The sequence below is a fragment of the Haemaphysalis longicornis genome, unplaced genomic scaffold (genome assembly GCF_048455015.1).
Source record: "Haemaphysalis longicornis isolate Haplotype H1 unplaced genomic scaffold, Haemaphysalis longicornis Haplotype H1 scaffold_7, whole genome shotgun sequence".
Taxonomy (NCBI): domain Eukaryota; kingdom Metazoa; phylum Arthropoda; class Arachnida; order Ixodida; family Ixodidae; genus Haemaphysalis; species Haemaphysalis longicornis.
In genome coordinates, this window is record NW_027526422.1 from 16,020,907 (window position 1) to 16,035,628 (window position 14,722).

General features: G+C 49.2%; 1 protein-coding gene across 1 annotated transcript; it reads left to right on the top strand.

The window, feature by feature from the left end:
- Window positions 1–2,611: 2,611 nt before the first annotated feature.
- LOC144145084 (ipis-1-like) lies at window positions 2,612–14,018 on the top strand. Its single transcript, XM_077676576.1, has 4 exons — window positions 2,612–2,619; window positions 7,385–7,610; window positions 10,151–10,430; window positions 12,935–14,018. The coding sequence occupies exons 1-4, from the start codon at window positions 2,612–2,614 to the stop codon at window positions 13,249–13,251; spliced, it is 831 nt and encodes a 276-aa protein (XP_077532702.1). The 3' UTR covers window positions 13,252–14,018.
- Window positions 14,019–14,722: the final 704 nt, after the last annotated feature.

Here is a 14,722-nt window from a genome sequence, read left to right on the forward strand (position 1 = left end):
TTGGCCAGCCACAAACTCCGTCACTGATATCTTGGGAGCTTTTTTTCTCAAGTCCACGCCGTCCTGATGTACCTATTTTGTGAAGTTATGGCATGTGTGAGGAGCTGGTTTGTTAAATCGGCCCCGGGTCCACATTGGGAATGAAGAAATGGACGCTAAAACGCACGAAATTTTTACAGCAAAGCTTTCTAGCTGTACCAGCCAATGGTTCTTTCGTGGCATGCGGGACACAACAAACTTCCAACGTGGCGCAGGCGGTGGCGGGGGGTAAGGGGGGGTAGGGGGGGGCGGTTTCATTCACGGAGCAGGCTTTAGATGGCGCTGTGAATTTACCCATCGTTCCCCGCGCGGAAGTGCCTGCTCACCGGCGGCGGCGTCGGCGGTACGGCTTTGTCGTCTGCTTTAACGGCGGTTGTTTTGGGTCTGTTATTGGGCAGCTTCGCGTTCATTGTGCGCTGCCTTCGCCCGGCTTGATTAACTTGTTCGACAGCACCTCCAGGGTAACCCGCACCCGACGGAATTAAGCGGTCGTACGGCAAACATACGTTAAGGATTGGTTTGCAGGACGTGAAAATAAAATGTGCGAACCACATACAGACATCTGGCCACTAGAGAAACGCTACCTTTTGCGCACTGTTTGTCACAAATGGGACTCCGTTTTCTAAACTGGTGAATACCAATTGGGTTGTGTTTGAAGGAGCCATGAAGAGAAAATACAACTTCGTTTAATTTGAAAGAACTAGGATTCAGTATCTCACTCAGCTCCATTACAGCCACAAAAGATGTTTTTTTAACAAAAAAAATCAAGAAGTATTTAAAACTTTCAAATTTTGCGCCACAGTGACGTGTTATGAGCAAGAATGAATGTCATACGGGCAAACAATAAAACATAATTTTCAGTGCGTTGACTGCACGTTAGCATTCAAGTGATGCGATCAAATAGAACTAGAGGCCCTACTACAGACGTCCAGTCTAAGGAGCCTACATGCGCCGCGCCTTCGACGAAGACGCGGCGCATGTAGGCTCTCTAGTCCAGTCATGTGCTGTCGCAACAGGTCAGTTAGGCGGCCGCCAATCGCACAAACAAGGTTCCGTGACGTCATAGAAAAGTTGCGGGAAATTGGCTAGGGGGTCGCGACTGCTTCACACGTTTTCTTTAATATCTCAGTTATTTGTTCGGAGGTTGGGATGATATTGGTATCATTGTTATCGGGACTAAGCAGTCTTTCTAATAAACCCAACTTGTATTTTGTCTTCATGGCTCCTTTAAGAAGTATTACACAAGGCGAAAATTGCAACTGGTTCAGATAAACAACGATTATAAAAGTTCCCTCAGCTTTCTCGCAATTCTCAAACTTACTAAAATAACTAGTCTAAATCGGTATAAATGGGAATCACTAAGCTCACATGCCGAATTGTTTCGGTGTCTGCGCTAGTGCCGCGCGGTGTTGTAGCCTCGAGCTAGCACATCGGGATAGTTAGGTCCCCCTGCCTCACCCTTCGAAACACGCTCGCCTCCGTTTTCTTTCTCCGGACTCACGGCCGGGCTACAGCGGCGGCGTCCGCCGCTCTAGCCCGGCCGTGGCCGACGTTGCTGCTGCGTTCGGGACGCCGCCCCCGCGAAAGCCAGGTAACGGCTGCCAGAATCTCTGGTTTCACTCTTTGTAGAGCCACGTGTGTGAATTCAAGGGACGTCGCATGGGCAATTGTTGTGGGCTTCCTCTTTAGACACCTTCGTTCCCTTGTTCCGCTGCCTCTCCCTTGCCGCAGCTAACCGCCGACCCTCCGTCTGTGCCGCCGCCGCCATTGTATCGTCCCCGTATAGGGTCAGCCGGCGCCGTCCTCCTATTCCTTAAAATGCGGAGGATTCTTAACGACTGTAGTAAGCATGAGCCGTGGGTGGCTTCTCAACACAGTCTGATTTTTATGTGGGGCACATAAAAATCCGCGCTTGAGAGGGTGGGAGAGAGGCGTCTTCAAAGGCATATTACGGCGAGAGCAGGTGGAAACTTCTGCACGCGGGCCAATTGGTTCATCATAAGTAGGGCAGTATGGCAAATGTTTGTACAAATGTACAGTAAAAGAACCACATGTGTAAATAAAATTTAGCTGTGCCTAGAAGGCCGTCCCACCTTAGTGTAAGCCTTCCACGGACGTGACGCCCACCCAAGCTGTATCGCGTAACGCCCCGTCTGGCACTACATAAAACACCGTACCAGCTTTAGGGGTACAGTGAATTGGGTATTCATTCATAATATAACTGCGCGGTAACATGTGGACACAGAAAGAGGCACATGTAATACAGGACGCGCCGCAACCTATATCACATGTGTTTTTTTTCTGTGTCCTCGTGTTACCGCGCAGTTATATTATGAGACGTACCAGCCCAGCATTAAAAATACAAATGTCGTCGTCGTCAGAGAGAGAGAGAGAGAGAGAGAGAGAGAGAGAGAGAGAGAGAGAGAGAGAGAGAGAGAGAGAGAGAGAGAGAGAGAGAGAGAGAGAGAGAGGGAGACCAATAATATTTATTGTTTCCTAGTAAAGAGCCATTAAAGCGGCCTCTTTATTCGAAGAGAGAGAGAAAACACATTTATTGCCCAGTCACCGACCTATGTCCAGGTGAGCTAAATGATGGATCCTGAGGCGTCACTGTCTTCATAGTAGTTCAGAATGTCCGTGGAGATCTTCTGGATATGAAGGCAGAGGACCTCATGGGCGTCGCGAACAACGTCTGTTCCGGGCGAGGGAGCCAGCCAAGTGTCCCATGAGGTGATGCGGGAGAGGGAGGGTGGAAGCGTCGGGGGTGGCAGTCCCAGTAGGAGTGTGGAATAGAGGGGTACGCGCCACAAGAAGGGTAGGTTGGGGAACCGGAGCACTTACGTATGCGATGTAGAATGTGATGAGATGGGAGGGAGCGGGTATGAGCCTGGAGGAGAAGAACGGTTTGGGCGCGAGGGGTCTGGAGAAGGGTGGGCTTGCCGGGCGAGGCGAGTCCATTGGCACGGGCCGCGTCTTCTGCCCTCCTCACGAACTTGCGCTGGACGTCGAGGGAAGAGCTGGCCAAGGCGCTCTCCCAAAGCTCATAAGTGTGGAAGGGATTGGGCGGGTCAAGTGGGCTTCTTATACAGCCGCAGACCATATGAAAGAGTGCCCCGGATTTCCCACAGAAGAAGCACAAACGAGGATACGCGCTGGCAGCTATGTAGTGGTATGTGCTCGGGTGGGGGTAAGTATTAGTTTGCAGGGCGCGAAGTACTTTGTCATGGCCCTTGGGTAGTTGTTTGTGCGGTGGGGCGTACGCTTGTCTCTGTAGCCGATAGTGAGCGGTAATCTCATCATACGAGACTAGAGGAAGCGGACGGAGATCTTCGTCTTCGGGTGCTCGGCCGGTCAATTCTCGAGCTGTGAGATGGGATATCTCATTCCCTGAATCTCGAATGTGCGCAGGCGCCCAGATTATCTTGACGGGTCTCGCTAGTGGCTACTGTTGCAGTATTTTAAGCGCAGTATTGTGTATCCGGCCGCAGGAAAAGTTGTGACAAGCCTGTTGAGAGTCGGTAATTACGGTGTCAACTTGAGTTTGGGTAAGCGCCAAGGCAATGGCCGCTTCCTCGGCTAGTAGGGGGTTGGCTAGGCCCAGTGATAAGGAGGTGCGGTGCTCTTGGCTTATGATAGCTGTAGCTACTGAGGCCCACCTTCCGGGATAGACGGCCGCGTCCGTGTATGCCACGGTAGGATGGCTTCCATACTGTTTTGAGTTAGCACGGGTTCTTGCCTCTCCCCGGTTGGCGTCATGCGTTGGGTGAATGTTTCGCGGAAGTGCTGGCACTTCAATGTGGCTCCTGATATCATGCGGGATGTCTGTGACCTGGGGTACCGGGTGTTGAAGCGGGATCGATAGTTCTAGTCTCGAAAGGATGGATCTGCCGCTTTCTGTAGTGCCTAATCTTGCGCTCTGGTGGGGCGGATGTGCCTCGATAAGTTCATCAGCTGGTCACAGCAGCCGTGACTCTAGCGCTGAGCTGAAGCGCTGTCGGGCTGCGCTCTGCGGTTATGATGATGAAGATGATACCCTCGAAGAGTTTGGACGTACCACACGGGGAGATTGGCCATAACTAAAGTGTTGAATGCGCCCCTGTCGAAGCTTACAGATTGAACTTATTTCCCAGGGTTGAAAACATTGGGTAAATTCAATTCAACTCAATTCAGTTCAATGGGTAAGTTCAAATATGTGAACTGCGAGGCAATCCCGAAAAACCCAAACTGTGGCTTCTCTTTCTCTTTTTAATCAAGTGGCCTTTCGTAGGAACATAAGCTTGGGTAAAATTACCAATCCCTTTTTATGTAACTCCGGTTTCCGGTCCCAGAAGACGGAATGATTGACATAAAAACAGATTTTGCTTCCCACAAGGAGGTAACAACTTCCACTCGTTCGTTTGAGAGGAAAGAAAACGAATAAGGAGGTGGCCTAGAAGAAGAAGCAGAAGAAAAAGACCAGAGGTCCGAGAAAGAAGCATGGGGCAGCAGGAGAGCCGTCATAACTCCGCGAAGTCCACAGCGTCGGACCACTCACCGAAAAGCGTCACCACACCGGGAAGCGTATCCCCGGTCCGCCTGCCGACTTCGTCGAGGAAAACCAAAGCGCAGGCCTTTTTATCACGTAGAAGCTGCACCGCCCTTCCGGACGAGAGCCGGCGACTTACTCAAGTGTGGTAAGCGGCCGGCCGCTTTGCGAACACTTTCTGATTTTCTGCAAACGTTCATCTGCTCATTCGAGTCACTCCAGCGTGTCCAAACACGATCCGGAATCCAAAGGCAGCGAACCTCTTCCGGCACTCCAATTACAACACGTTGACACAAGAAACCTTCCTGGCAATGCATGTGAACTTTTTTCGTGATAGCGATTTTGGTTAGGCAAGTTTGATGGAGTCTGTCTGAATACAGCGGTAGAAAGAACGTGCTACATTGCTTTCTAGAAGCTGAGTGCCTTTTTGCCCCAACTGGAAGCACAGCTTTCGATACCCTTAGATTGATAACGGCAAGGTGGAGGGGCAACACAATGGAAGCTAGAGTGCCGAAAAGTGCTGTGTAGGGACGACGCGCTCCGCAAGGTGGTGCTAAATTTAATCCTCAACCTTTTTTTCCTCAATCCTCAATCCTAAGCGTTACGACTAATGCCGCGGTGCAACGCCACCCCGTTGCAAAGGGGAAGCCTCTAAGCATCATCATCATCAACAACAACAACAACACATCAACAACCTCGCAGCTTCGCTTCGTTTGCAGTGTGGCCTGCGACTGCTCGCACAAAATTCAACGGTCGTACCAATCATTAATATTCATAGGTACCAATGTATTTATGAATACCTATAATACTTGCCAGCCGCAAGAGTTTACGGTCCGTCTAGACCCTCTTTTAGCTATGAAAACCTCAAGGCACGCGAACAAACCACACTGCTACCATATCGGCCCGCTCAACTAGCATTTATTTTCGAGCATTTCCGTTCATTTATTAATCGCTCAGTATGGGCAGGTCGCTATCTATAAAGGAAGCCATGTACAGTAGTCAAAACTGTTAACAACAACACAACAACAACGAACGAGGTTCCAGCGTATGCACACAGCGGCAGCGTACGATACCGCTCGGGCTGCTAAGCCAGGCTGGGCGCATGCGCTGAAGCCCCCAAGTGCAGTAGGGCAGCATCGTTAGGGCGATAACCAGGCGCCAAAGATGCGGCTGTAGCTATCTTGAGCTGCCACTCTGTGCGTAGGCAGGCACCTCATGTTTTGTCGTTACGTTTTGACGACTGTATTCCACACAACATCCAGCATAAGCTAAAGCGACGTGTCAGAGCCGCAAAGCGCCACAAGACCACAAGGACAGTGCGAGGACAGCCGGCGAATGCTGATACCCAAGGAAATCAGTGTACAGATATGTCACCAAGAAAGTGTGTTAGTTCCATGACAGAAATTGGCAACACGATTGGTCAACTCGTAGGTAAGCTCGTATGAGGAAGTGTGAGACGAGTGTTGGTGGTCGCCAAGTTCGCGCTGGGAACGAAGGCGTTCGGTCAGACTTCGTAGGAAGCCCTTCCGGTTACACCGCTCGCACCTTTACCGTTCGTTCAACCCACCGCGGTTGTTCAGTGGCTAAGGCGTTGCGCTGCTGAGCACGAGGTCGTGGGTTCGATTCCCGGCCGTGGCGGCCGCTTTTCTGATAGAGGCGAAAAGCAGAAACGCCCGTGTGTACGAGATTTCGGCGCACGTTAGAGATCTCCAAGTGATCAAAATTAATCAGGAGTCCTCCACTACGGCGCAACTCAACTCCTGCGTTGCGTCGGCGCGTTAAACCCTACAGTCAATCAATCAACCATTCGTTCAGCCCATGTACTCTGAAGGGACACCCTTTTACGTCGCGTGTCAGCTTCCGCTGCTTTTCATAGTACGTGTAACGCAAGCGCTTCAAACTTGTTAAGCGAAGCTTGCTACGCCTCACCTCCGCCGTAGATCGTAACACCCAATGCACTGCAGGAAAGCCAACTTTACACAATGCGTTACCATCACGGGTGCATGAGGATTTATTTATTTGTTTATTTGATACATACTGCCAGCCACCTCTTGGTGGCCAAGGCAGGAGTGATACAAACTTGCATTCTTGCAGCCGCGCAACACAGTACAGTTCATGGTACAGAAATAAAATCACCACATAACAGGCTTGCGTGGGACATGTATACTCGGGTTACAGGAGCAACACAGGAACAACGGGTTACAGTGTGATAAAAAAATGCGAAGCGCCTCTAGAAAAACGCTTCCCGTGATCGGAATTGAACCTGGGTCCCTCGCGTTATGAAGCCGACGTCTACCCGATTGCGCCATTCGGACACGGGTAAAGTAGTTTTGATTTTGGACTTCGACTTTGCTTCAGGTAGCGTGGGAGAAAGCTTCGTGTTTTAACCATCCTCCTTTCAAGAAAGGCGCTTTGATTCTTGCGTCTGTCCCACCCACTGACATTAAGCAATACCAACTATCATAAATGACTGCTATGTGGCTGGAAGTATTTACACTAAAAAATCCCGGTTATACTACGAATTAATTTTAGATGACTGGAAGGGTCGGACTAATAATCGTTGTCCAAGGATAGCCTCTTCGGGGGTCTCTGCTGGGCTCTCCACTGCAAATATAATGATGATCGGTTACGGTGAGGCTATGCCCTGCGCACGTAAGAACGCACGTAGGAACTTCGGCTCGTACGAGAACATTTCTGCTTTGAGCCTGGCTTATGTACTATACGACAACATAAGATGCAGATTTCTCCAGGCTGCTCTGTTAAAGCTTCCGACATTACGACGGCTGTCTCGTTGTTGCACAAGCTTGGGCGTTCCCGCAGGGCGCCTCCGAGTTTGAAGTCGGACTTCGACACTGTTGTGACCCGCGGCATCGTCCAGCTGGGTGTGCAGCTGCTCCGGAAGGTGCGTCGCTCGGCGGCCGCCGGCGGCAACGTGGTCCTCTCGCCGTACGCCGTGGCCAGCGCCCTGGAAGAGCTCATGGTGGGCGCCAGCGGGCTCGCGGCTAAGCAGATCGCTGCGGCGCTGCGCGTCCCGCCCGGAAGCCGCGTAAGTGTATCCTCTGCAACGACGCGCATTGAAGCGAAGTTCTTTATGCTTCACTGAAAGCGTCGTTCATCCAAGTAAAACGCACTGCAGGAAAGCCAAGTTTACATAATGTGTTTCTGCATAGGACGCTTGATCACGGTAAGCGAAGGCACATCAAGCGCCTCAAGAAACACCATGTTTCTCGTGGTCAGAATCGAACTTGTGTCCCTCGCGTTATGTAGCCGACTTCTATCCCAGTCGAAAATGGCAATAAAATTTCTGTAGTTTGTCGTATTTTCACGTGTCGTACTGTCGTCTTGTCGTATTCTTGTGTCGTGATTCTGATGTTCTGTCTTGTGTCGTATTCCTGTCCTGACCTTGATGTTCCATCATGCCGAATTCCGGTCTTGTCGTGATTTTGATGTTTCATCGGTGCTTGCACGTGGTTTGACTATTATTGCGCGTTGCGAAGAGTAGGGTAAATGACAGCTGTGTTGTGACTATAGGAACGTTTGTCATTGAGAGAATTGACTTTGTCGTTACGACAGAAATGTCTGTCTTAACAACAGATGACTTTGTCGTAACAACAGGACTTCCGTTGTCACGACAAAGTTTTTTGTCGTACTACAGGAACTCTGGTTAGGTTTTTGCGGTATTCCTGTTGGGATTTTAGACTGGGATCCGACTTCCCCATTCCGACACGGGCGAAGCAGTTTGGATTTCGGACTTTGACTTTGACTCAGATTGCATGGGAGAGAGCTTGTCGCTTTTAACCATCGTGTGGGACTGTGCCGCCGACCCAGACGGCGCGCACTTCGAAGAGTATCCGGAGGAACTCCAGAGAGCCATCGAATCTACAAGCAAGACAGACCAGTCATGGGCCATCCAGCAGGTCTTCGCCGCGCTCGAAAGGCACGGGCTCCGTAAAACGGGCTTGTGACGAGTAGGGTCGCAGAAGAAGACGCGACGCCAGGCCACGTCGAGGCGGAGCCGTAACCCGGCTCCTGCCTACTGCAGGGTTTGTTTAAATAAAGTCCTTTCCAGTCCAGTCCAGTCCAGTTAAGAAAAAGTCTGATTTTTTTAAGCAACACTCTCCTTGTCTTCGAGAAGCACCACAAAGGGCTGTTCCGTTTGTTCTGATCGGATCTACATTTAAAGTTCTCGCGGAAACCCTATGGATGGCGCACCAACAGGTGTTATCCTATAAAAAAGTATGAATGTCCTTGCGATCCGTCATTCACTACTGCGCGGTATCAGGTCTTGAGCGTTATTTGATGCAAGCTGCCGCCGAGACGCATTTGTATTAAAGAAACAGTTCAACACTGCATATCCTTCTGTGCGGACGATTTGTACGGTTTCTATTTTACCTCTTCACATTCTGTCTGGAATTTCTATAACGAATTTCACGCAAAATTAGAGGTGAGGCCGCTGTTGGTGACACGTTGAATATTTTTCAAACTGCTTAGACATTAGGACAAACTAGCAAGGTGGTAAACTCGCCGTCTGTGAACGGTAAGCTAACCCGGTCCCGCACCATTGAGGAGTGCGTATATGTGCATTCCTACTTTCCGCCAAACAATCCATGATTACGGTGGTGATAATGAAAATGCTGACAGTGGTGGCGTTCTCAACACGATGAACCGTCGTCGTGTATAAGACGGTGACGACATGTCTAGGTACGGGCAAATGTTTGGTTGCCGCCAGTCGTGCATTACGACTAATTCTTCATGACCCCATTAAAGGGGCCATGAGGACAAAATACAACTTAATTTGAAGCAACTAGCCTTTCATAACTCAGTCAGCTAGCCACGGAAGACGCTTTTTAACAAAACACGCAAGAAGTAATAAAAATTCACGCATCTCCACGAAGTGAATCATGACGAGTGGGCGAAGCACTAGAGATCGTTCTTACCTTAATCACCCGTATACATTGCCCACTCACGCATGTAAATGAGTGACAACGCTTGTTTACAGTATATACAATTCCAATCCAATCCAATACAATACAATTCAATTTATTCAATCCAACCCATTTCAACCCAATCCAATCCAATCCAATGCTCCTGGCGCATGCGCAACACTGTGTACACAGACGCCAAGACCCGGACAAAGCGAGGTCCTAAGGTGCTTCGCCCCTAAAACTTCTAATCCCGCCCCCTCCTTCCAGTGATGGGTTATGTGTAAGATTGACATACGATGGGCCTGCATTAAAAACGTTTTGAACGGTTTATTAACTTAACCTCGCATTCGAGTGGTACCTTTAATTTGAACTGCAGCCCACTACAATCGCCCATTCATGTTTCTTGGTGGTGGGCTTAGGCCGGCAGCCGACAATCGCACAGACAACGTTCTATGACGTCATCGCAAGGGACGTCATCGAAAGTGACGGGGCAGTCACCACTGTTACATCTATTTTCCTTAATATCTCGACTATTTGTGTGAACTTTGTGACAAAATTGGTAACATTGTTGCTTGCAGAAAGCATTCTTTTTGAAGAAGAAAGCTTGTGTTTTCTCTTCATGGCTTCTTTAGGCACGAGATATTCGTAAATGCGCTTGCAGGTGAGCGCGTACTTCTTCAACCGGGACCGCGATATGCCGAGCCGTGATCCCACCGACGGTCGTAAGATCTTCGACATGGCGTACTTGAACAGCATCAACCACGACGAGAGGGTGGTCACCATGGACACCTCACGATTTGAGGAGGGCGAGGAAGAACCAGTGCGCCTGGACCGTTTCAGGTGGAACTTCGCCGACGACTCGGAGAAGAGTCGGATCGAGATCGACAGCTACGGGCGTCTAATCGCCAGTGCGTTCGAAGCCGACGAGATCATGCCAAAAGGTGGGTCTTCTCGAGACTCGCACGTCGTCGCTCGGTTATGGTACCGACCAGACTGCTTGATTCCATCATGGCCTAGACGACTGGATGTCCCCTATCAGACGGTAACTTTCAACCACGATTGAATCAATCGTGATCCCACTCAATCCACAGATGGTGCTGCTACACAGGCAGTCTCAATCAAAAGCGAACGCAATTTAGCTACACTGAGTCCCAGCTCCCAGGAGTGACTGATGTTTTACAGCGAAGCTTTCTATGCCTAACTGATGGCGTTCAATGTAACACCAAAAAGAACTGCAGGAAATCTAACTTCTCGCAACGGATTTCACAAAACGATGATGATTATAAGCGAAGACACATCAAGCGCCTCAAGAAAACAGCGATTTTCGCTGTCAAAATCAATTCTGCGTCCCTCGTGTTATGACGCTGACGTCTATCCGATTGTACCGTTCTGATACGATCGAAGCCTCTTAGAGTGTCAACCATCTGTCTCTTAGGAAAGGGACTTTGATTTTCTAAACATTTTCTTCTTTTCGTGTTTTCCAGTACTATCAATAACTTCACATAACGCGCCACAAATAGGACCAAATATTTTTGCAAAAGGATAAACGCTGGTTCCGCTCCATCGACAGTGTAGGAAGACATGAACAAACCGGAGGAAAGTTTACCAAGCGGGATGAAAACGGGCCTTGTAGGAGTGACGATGTGCTGAGCGCACTTGAAAAGTGAACCACGATTTGTTTCAGCCCGCACTGCAAGTGCCCGTGTGACAGGGTTACTGCTCTACCCTTTCTCCAGAAGAATACCCGTCTGCAGACTTTCGTCCTGGATATTGCAGTGTTCCGTGGGTCCTACTATCAAGCGAAGAAAGCAATGAAGACCCGTTTTGTAGTTCCGACGTTCGTAACTCTCCCTTTTCTCTCTACCCTTGCTAACGCGAGTTAGTGAGGGTAATTTTCAATGGCGTGTCATGAGCAGCTGACGGCGCCGATCCCTCTCCGCCACAACATTCCTGAAGCCAGTCGTCACACTATGAGGAAATCCCGAGCAGAATGAGAGGGTTCGTGATACTGCGACTCACGAGGGATAGGGTTTCAGACCGCACTACTACTTAACCAGAATGTCTCAATGGGTGAGGACTGGTCCTAATGCGGTGAATCGATGTCGTACTTGTTATTTGCTCTAACGTGGGGATCTGAACGGGAAGCGAGTGTGGAGTGCGGCGTGCTTTCATTTCATTTCTTACGAACGTGACGACATGCAACGTCACACATTTATTAAATTTATCAGTGACCAAGATGTTGCTCACCACGTGATGCACCCATGTATCGTATCTCTTCTCTTTGCGTGAGAGGAAAATGGAGGGGCGAGATCGTGACACCATCATTCACCCGAAAAGGAGACATCACGTACGCGAGTGTAGTTATATTGTAGTTATATCCCCGCGCTCACAACGCCAAAAATGTCTCCTCTCTGGCCACATTACACCGGCACGTGAAGTAGAGAATTGCAAACTATCCCTGTTTTCTAAACATGTCCACCGGGTCCCCGCAGACGTACTTGGACCTCACGCAGTCTCAATGAACTGAAATCTCCCGCTAGAACCTGAACCTAGGTCCTTCGAATTAGCTTGTTCCCTTTCTCTCTCACCCTGAATTGGTTACGGGGGAGTGTGACTCCCTCAACGACAGACACAGGTGGGGTCCACCCAATCCCACCTCTCTCCTTCCCCTGTGGAGAGAGAAGGGAGAAAGAAAGAGATGGTGAAATGTATTTATTTCAAAGCCGTACTTTCCCATTAAAACCTGCTTATTTTAATAGTGGAGACAGTCTCGCTCCCTCCGCAGCAGGTTTCTGCGCCTCGAAAAAATCCCTTCCCAGTATACAAACATTAAAAAATCGAAGGTCCTGGGGCCTTCATATCTTGATATAAGAAAGCGCACATTTCCCCTATACAATGTATTCCAAGCAATGCATCTGTGTCCAGAGGTGAAGCGGACATTAAACAGATCGATGTAAGCTTTGTTTTTGTAAGCTGGCTTTCCCACATTGCCTACGGCAAGGCCATCTGTGGGGGGAGTTTTATTAGACAAAGCAGCTCTAACTCTTGTGTTATTTATTGAAAGTATCTCCAAACAAATTAATGACAACTAGCCGCTGAAACGACTCTACCGTCATGACGAGTTTCATTTACTTTTCGTAATTAGTTATTCCACAGGAAAGTTGTAAACGTTGCTGGGTTGTTGCCTGCTGTCGAGACACGGCCCTTTACGGAGGGAGCATAGTTACAGAAAGTGGGTGAAACTGTTATGTAACCAGGACTATCCGCCAAAATATTATATTAACATTTTCGGCTAAGACGACTCTAACATTACGCGCGAGAAAGTAGCCGAAGCAAACTAGATCTTCATCAGGACAACCCACGGCACCACTGTTTCAGCAGATTTCACACTGTGTGGAGCTGGGTTTAATTTTTCATTCCCTTCATGGCTTCGGTCATGACGTAGGTTCCATCACGCCTTCGTCGTCGGTGTGCTTCCTGAGCGTGCTTGACTTCCGGGGTGCGTGGAAGCTGCCGTTCGACGACTGCACGTGCACGCGAGGCGTCTTCCTCGAGTCCGCCACTGTCTCCTCCGGCGTGGTAATGATGCACATGACGGGACACTTCCGCGTGGCCCACAGCACCGACCTCATGGCCAGAGCGCTCGAGCTTCCGTACCAGCCGCCGGGCCACGGCGGCAGTGAATCGAGTACTCCTGGTTCGTCGGGTACCAGCACGCCTTCGCTCCACGCAGACGAGCCTGCCTCACCCACTTTGTTGTGAGCACTGCATAACAGTTCATTTCATCGAATTCGCCTCCACTTCCACTGGCTTGGTCCTTGGGCGTTTACGCCCCGGCTAACCGCTGACTTTAAGGTGGATTGTGTACACGGAACGAATACCGCAGGGCTACCAACAGCGCTAATAAATCGGTGAAAGTAGCAGAAATGTGCTATGCAACTGGACCCTTAGCGCTCAGAAGACGATGCTGATAGGACTAACTTTGTATGCCAGGAAGAGAGGGGGGTGCAGGATACAGGGAAGTAAGTGTGCATCTGATAAACGATGGAGGCAATGTGGTGCTGGCACAGCTTGCAAAGTTATTGTGAGAATATCTGAGGTCTCTAAAGTCCCCAACTACCTTACATAAACAACACAATTCGTTATCGTAAGTCGGGGGTTAAAAGGGGCTCATAAATTGCAAAAGTTTGCTGCTCGAAAGCTAAGAAAATAAGCGTACAACGAATCCCCATATTCCCACAAACTATGAGAACAAATCAGTCTTGGGGACCGCTTATAGACAAAAGCCCCATTCGTGGCGTAAATTGGGTAATAGAGAAACGAGCAGTGTGTCGAACGGAACTAGGAGCATGGTCTACATCGATTATGAAAGAGTCTCTGATTCAATAAAAACCCAGCATTACAGGATCTTCCCTAATTAAGCATGGTGAGGCGATTTACCTTCTTGCATGCCTCTTGAAGGAGATATGCGAAGAATGCACGCTCACGCCAATCCTTCGTGAGATTAGAGACAGGTTTCCTATTACACAGGGCGCCGGAGAAGGAAATACACCCACCGATATTATTATCAGCCTGCCGTATGAGGCAGTTCAGGGTGGTTGGTAGAAGTCAGGGATAGGAAGAAATGTTGAATATTTAAAGCACCTGCTAACTGCGAGCAACGTCGTCTTGCCAAGGGAGCCCAAAGATGGCCTCCACACGATCCTTCGAGAATTGCGCTCTAATAGCTAAGACGTAGAGCTAGTGTACCTGATCAGAAATATTTACTTGACTTTCCCACTGCAAAAGCAAAGCAATGGGAAAGCCCTTCGCGCCAGGTAAGGCGTGGAAAATATAGATAAGTCGTCAATGCTTACCACTAATGCTTATTTTGTGTACAAGTGTGTGGCGTAGAAATTCGTAATGTTATTGAGCTTTTTGAAATAAAGTTTGTTTCATCCCAAAAAAAGCCTTGAGAAAAGCCATACAGGAGGACGTTTAGGCGTAATAAATGAGCGTCAAGGATATACAAGAACACTCGCGAAAGAAATCCGAGCTCAAATTAAGAAATAGGTTATCAGCCGGTCATGCTAGGTGGAGGATTACCAACCGGTGGACCGTCCAGGCAGAAGAATGGCCATCTTGGAACGAGGGAAAAACAGTAAACTTGGAGGCAGCATGTGTAAGAAGATTTGAGGCGATGAAGGGATTCGGATACAAGAACAAAGGCGGTAGGATAGAAGAGCCCTTCTTT